We start from the raw sequence: 5,704 nt of genomic DNA, 5'->3' as shown, positions 1-5,704 counted from the left end.
ATTGAAGCCTTATGTTTTCCTTGGTCTGTGTCATGATCTCCCTTTCTTTTCAGTTTAGTTACGTTCGTGTTGAGCAATAAAACTGTTTTGAGTGCACTTTTTACCTCCTGGTGTCTGCACATTGGGTCCTCCATTCCTGCCTAGTGCACACAGTCCAGCTTTGGCAACGATGGGAACAAAAACTCCCTTTTAACAGGAAGAAACCTCCAGCAGAACCATTCTCATGGTGGGGAGGGGAGGCCTCTGCCGTGACCGGCTTGGGTTAGGGGAGGAAGACAGGACGAAGAAACGCTGTGGAGAGCCAGATATCAATAATAACTAATAATTAAATACAGAGAGGTGTATAAATACATAGTTAGTGAAAAAGGTGACTCAAAATAATTGGTACCGTCTATTTCAAAAGTTTTTTTTTTAATTATGTTGATAAATACATGTCTTAGATGTTTCTTTATTATATTTTGTTTATCGATAGCAGTCTAAACCTGTTGTAATTACAAGCTACAGCCATCTACAATCTGCTGGTGATGTTTCAGAGCTGGATAATGCAATAATACTACATCCTTACTGTGCATTCTAAGCTCTGTATTGTGAGATGTGTGTGTGTATGTGTATGTATACATATATATATACATATATATATATCACTTTATTTACAAACATAAGCTTTAACATCTACCAATACAAAGTAATACCTCTCTGCAGATGCCCATTTTTTAAAGCTTAACTTTATTTATTAATCATAAAAAAATGTTGACCATAAAACAGCTAATGACTACAAACGTCAACACTACAAGGTAAATTGTTTGAATCATTTTCTTCTGCAAGCAGCTTTTTCAGGAATCTGATTTTCATACTAACATATGATAAAAACTCAATTGCTATTGGATATAGTTTTTTTTTTCATGTGAATTTAGCTTTAAAATCAGTGAGCAGTTCATTAGACTTGCTTTACATAGTTAAAAATAGATAAATAAATGAGAAATAAACAACAACATTTTAAAAAAATGCAATACTCCTCTAGAACAAAAAAGTGAAAATGAGAGCCAATAAACTAACAATGCATAAAGAAAGTGGGCGGGGTCTTACAAACCACCAGTTTGATGTTCTTAGTTGTGTCATTTGTCCAAGTGGTTTTAAGGCTGTGGAGCAACTCATCAGTGACAGGAAGCAAACCGGCAAATTCTGTGTTTGTTGTGAGTGAGTTTTTCTAAAGAAAACAGAAGAAGACCGTGTGTCAGTGTTGGTCCATCTCAGTTTCTCTAAAAATGCTGCAGCTGCTTCTATTGCTCCTGCTGTCATCCACAGTAAGTCACACAGTATTATATGTAGTATTGTTCTGTTATTGTTTGTTTACCATGTATATAAGTCTTAAGAATTTGTGCTCCTATTTGCAAAATCAGGCTGACAGCCAGAGTCAGCAAGTGTCGGGCTACAAGAAGGCAAATGCATGTGTGTGCCAGCTAAACTCCACTATGTGGCTGTTCCCTGCTCAGAAGTTTAAGTACGTGTTGGAGGAAGTTCACACCTGTGAAGAATCTCTGAATAACCTACAAGAAGAGGTAAGAACTCATCTATATGCTTTATTGTACTGAAGTAAGCTCTCAGGAACTAACATTGTATTATAAAAAAAACTGTAATACAATTAAAAAGCAATCAATCAATAATCAATAAAACATTATTTAATAATTCATTAATTATTATTACCATAATGAATACTGAGTATGGGTATAATCAATTAATCAATTTGTTTTTTTTTTATTTTATTGCTATGTCTAGTTTTATTACTATGTGCATATTAGTATTGTACAGCACTTTGGTCTACCAGGTGTGTTTTTAAATAAATAAATGATGATGATGATGAATCAATCAATCAATGTTTCAATATTTAAAGATGAACAGTTTATCAAAGTTACTTTATTTTTTATATCATTTCTCCAACCACTTTTTCTTTCCCCTCGAAACAATAACTTTTTAAAATTTGGGTTTATTTTTACATTGTTCCTATGGAAAAAAAGCCATGTCTTTGAACAAAGATTTTTTTTGTCTGCATTTCTTGCAGCTGACGTTCTCCAGCCAACGTCTTCCTCTGATCCAGGATCAGTTTACCAAATTTACAGTCCGGCTGGAGCCCTACAACTACCTGCACTCCCAGGGCCTGTATACAGAACTGTCCCTGCACCAGCTGGGCCAGGTGCTCAGCCAGTTACAGGTGGACATCGATGTGGTCCACAGCCAGCTTAACAACTCCGAGACACAGAAACTCTCCAAAGAGGTAGAGCTAAAATAGCAAATGGCAGCGAAATACAACAGAAAGAAATAAGTTGATGTTATACTATGTCAGGTCACAAGTGAACTGTTGTGATGTAACAGAATTATAAATAGAATAATATTATATCTGTCTTTGAAAGGCTGAGAAACTACATAAACATGTAAACAAGATGCAAACAATAGACACGGTTAACATGAAGACTGTGAAGGAGAAACTGCGCTACCTAAAGAATAAGTTGGAGACCTGCAAGTCAATCCCCAAAGACTTCAGAGGTATGTGTGTGTGTGTGTGTGTGTGTGTGTGTGTGTGTGTGTGTGTGTGTGTGTGTGTGTGTGTGTGTGTGTGTGTGTGTGTGTGTGTGTGACAAAGAAGAGAGACAAGGGAATAAATCAGTTATCAGTTAATATGTTGCAATCAATGATCCCTTGTGACAGTGATTCTTAAATGAGATGGCAGGAGTGTATTTGTATTTTGGCTCTAACAAACTGAAACTAATGAGAAACACAATTTTTGTTTTTAAGATTTATGTGTGCATTCATCAGTTAGAAAAACGGAGTTTAGAAAATTCTGTGGCAGAAAAGAAAACAATTAAGAGCTGATGGTCAGGTTATATCCACATTCCAAAAGAAGCATAATGTTTTTCAGTCAAATTGAGTTGCATTCCCATGACGGCAGTACCAGCCAACTTAAGTTGATAAGTCAACTGATGTCCTTTTATGCTCCCAGTTGTTAAATAAATGGGGTACTTTTCAAAGTACCTTAACATGAATAGCATCTACAAGACCCTTTGCCACATACGTCCATGGCAACTCCACCTTATCTGATTTAACCTCCTAAGACCCGAACTCTTTATTTGGTGTCTGAACACAGCAGTATTTTTCCTCAGTACAAAAACAAAATGAGAAACAACAATTGTGCCCCTTTTAGCAAAATTTCTGTAACAAAGCAAAAAAAGTAAAAGATTTCTGAGCACTGAATGAAAAACAAAACATTTCTCTCCCAAACTGCTACTTCAAACATGTTTACACCTACTGTATGTGTGTAAAATTTTGTATTGTGGTCTAGACAAGCCAAAATGTGATGTCCACATATGTGGACACCAGGTCCTAGGAGTTTAATCATTGTCATATCTGTCATGAGTTATTCCTGTTCTGTTCTGTGCTGAGCCTTGATGTTGTTCTGCTGAACCTGCCTTGGGTTTTCAACATGTGGAATAAATAATATGTTTTCACCGATCCTCACAGAATTCAGATTTGGATTTTTGGCTCTAACTACGCATGGAGGGGTGGAGAGAACCCAATACAGAGCCATGCCACTCTAGAAATAAAAGCTTATTTTCACTGATCGTGACTGAAATCAGATTTGAGCTCCTTCCCCTTTTCAAAGCAAACACACACCCTCAGGGGATGATTAACAGCTGATGTTGATAAATGACTGACTGTATCTTATAATATGCTTCAGAAATCTTCTGATCTTTCTGTCTTTCCAGGTCAGGACAGGCACTGTCTCAAAGGTCTGATCACCAACATCAGTGACCCTATCACAGCTAAAGTCAGCCCTTTTGGTAAGAGCTGTGTCTCTGGTTCGTGGGGAAAACAAGCCCAGAAAGAGAGCGATGGGCAGAAGAACAGTTACTGGGTTCAACCTCTGCTCAGCAGCTACATCTGGGGCAACACTGCGCGCCTTTACCTAACCTATGAAGACCTCATGGCCTCAACAAACCACAGGGACTTTACATTTGCCTCATCGTACAGCCATCCCAATGCCATTGAGGGTCCCAGTGCTGTGCTGTACGGTAAGGCTCTGTACTATAACTGCTACCGCTCTGCAGACGTTTGCCGGTACGACCTGGAGACCAACGAGGTCAAACGGGTGACTCTTCCAGGCACCGGTGTGGGTTTCAACAACAAGTTCCCCTATTGTTACTACGATTGCCAGCTCAATAGTGATGTTGATGTAGAGGCAGATGAAACAGGACTGTGGGCTCTCTATGCCACTCTAGGTAACCATGGTAACCTCGTGATCAGCCGCTTAGTTTGGGACAGCGAGGTGAAGAGTCTCAACGTGACACAGACGTGGGAAACGAGGCTGTTCAAGAAGGCAGTAAGTAACGCCTTCATGGTGTGCGGTGTGATGTACGCGACTCGTTACGTTAATGAGTACCGGGAGGAGGTGTTCTACGCCTTCGACACAGCCACAGGCAAAGAAGACAACTCACTAGCAATACCACTGGAGAAGGTAGCTAAAGCAGTGGCTAGTCTGAGCTACAATCCCACCAACAAGCAGATCTACATGTACAACGATGGATACTTGCTGGCCTACCAGGTTTACTTCTGATCTGAAGCTTTGTAGCTAGTTATTGTCACATGACCAAGCAAAACAAAACAAAAAAGGCAATGGCTGTTTTGTGCAGCAGCAATTTTATTCGGTCTTGCAAATGCTGAAGATAAATCATGTATGATGTACAAAAGAACAACCATAATAAAGAGTTAAGTAACAATGAGATGAAAACTCTTTATGCCCTTTTTTGCTCTCTTTACTAGTATTTTTTTAAAACACACAAAAAAACACACACATAGACACACACACAGAGACAGACACGCACATTTTTCTTGTTGACTGTGACCAGCTAGTTAATGTATTAATGTTTAGCAGGTGACAAAAAGACATGTTAACATTTCCAAATCTTAAAAATTCCCTTAGAGTGCTGTTACTATGTAAAATGTAAATAAACCCAGGTTTGATTGCCAATACAACATAGAAAACAAATCAACAGCTTAAACTAAGAAAATGTATCATTTTAAAAAAATTGGCTCATAGTAAGGGAACAAATTGCAGTTGTACCAGGTGTCTACAGTAGGTGGCAGTGTGATCCCACTCTGGAGTGGATGAGGACAGATGTTTCCACTGCTGAGCCACGGTTTCCAGTTTCTGGCTGGCTGCCTCTTAGACACACCCAAAGCTCTGCTCCCATAATGACAGAAGCCAAACAGCAGCCTGCTGGCTCAAGACGAAACTCTGCGGTCTGCTTTTTACCATGTATGCGGTGGGACCGAGCTCATGTTTCTGTGCAGTTAAAATAGGCTGGGCAGAATCTACATGTTCTGTAATGACATGCTGGATCCTGAACATTTTGGTAACCTTTACAGATTAAGTTTGTGTTTCTTTCTGAAATCCACCCTTTCATTGTTGGTCTACTAACACTGTCACACACATATGGGAAATAATAAATGACTAAAAACGATCTAATTGCACACATAATGCTAATATCTATATATCACAGTGGAGGCCTCCAACCCTTTCAACAATTTTCCCTTTTTTGTATATCTGTGGAAAATCGCTGTATCAGATAAAAATTACAATTTTGCGTAGGAGTGCACAGCAATTTCACACTACCTTGTTCTAGTAGTGTGCTTAATAATAATTAATATCAAA

At 38.7% G+C, this 5,704-nt stretch overlaps 1 protein-coding gene across 1 annotated transcript; it reads left to right on the top strand.

The window, feature by feature from the left end:
- The first annotated feature begins 1,145 nt into the window (after positions 1–1,145).
- Positions 1,146–4,764, top strand: LOC146666751 (olfactomedin-like). Its single transcript, XM_085411418.1, has 5 exons — positions 1,146–1,304; positions 1,401–1,559; positions 2,060–2,272; positions 2,409–2,541; positions 3,759–4,764. The coding sequence occupies exons 1-5, from the start codon at positions 1,266–1,268 to the stop codon at positions 4,604–4,606; spliced, it is 1,392 nt and encodes a 463-aa protein (XP_085267544.1). The 5' UTR covers positions 1,146–1,265; the 3' UTR covers positions 4,607–4,764.
- Positions 4,765–5,704: the final 940 nt, after the last annotated feature.

The sequence above is a fragment of the Rhamphochromis longiceps genome, linkage group LG7 (assembly GCF_057381845.1).
Source record: "Rhamphochromis longiceps isolate RC_006_pf linkage group LG7, R_longiceps_female_GT1.1, whole genome shotgun sequence".
NCBI lineage: Eukaryota > Metazoa > Chordata > Actinopteri > Cichliformes > Cichlidae > Rhamphochromis > Rhamphochromis longiceps.
This window is presented reverse-complemented; position numbering and strand designations above follow the sequence as displayed.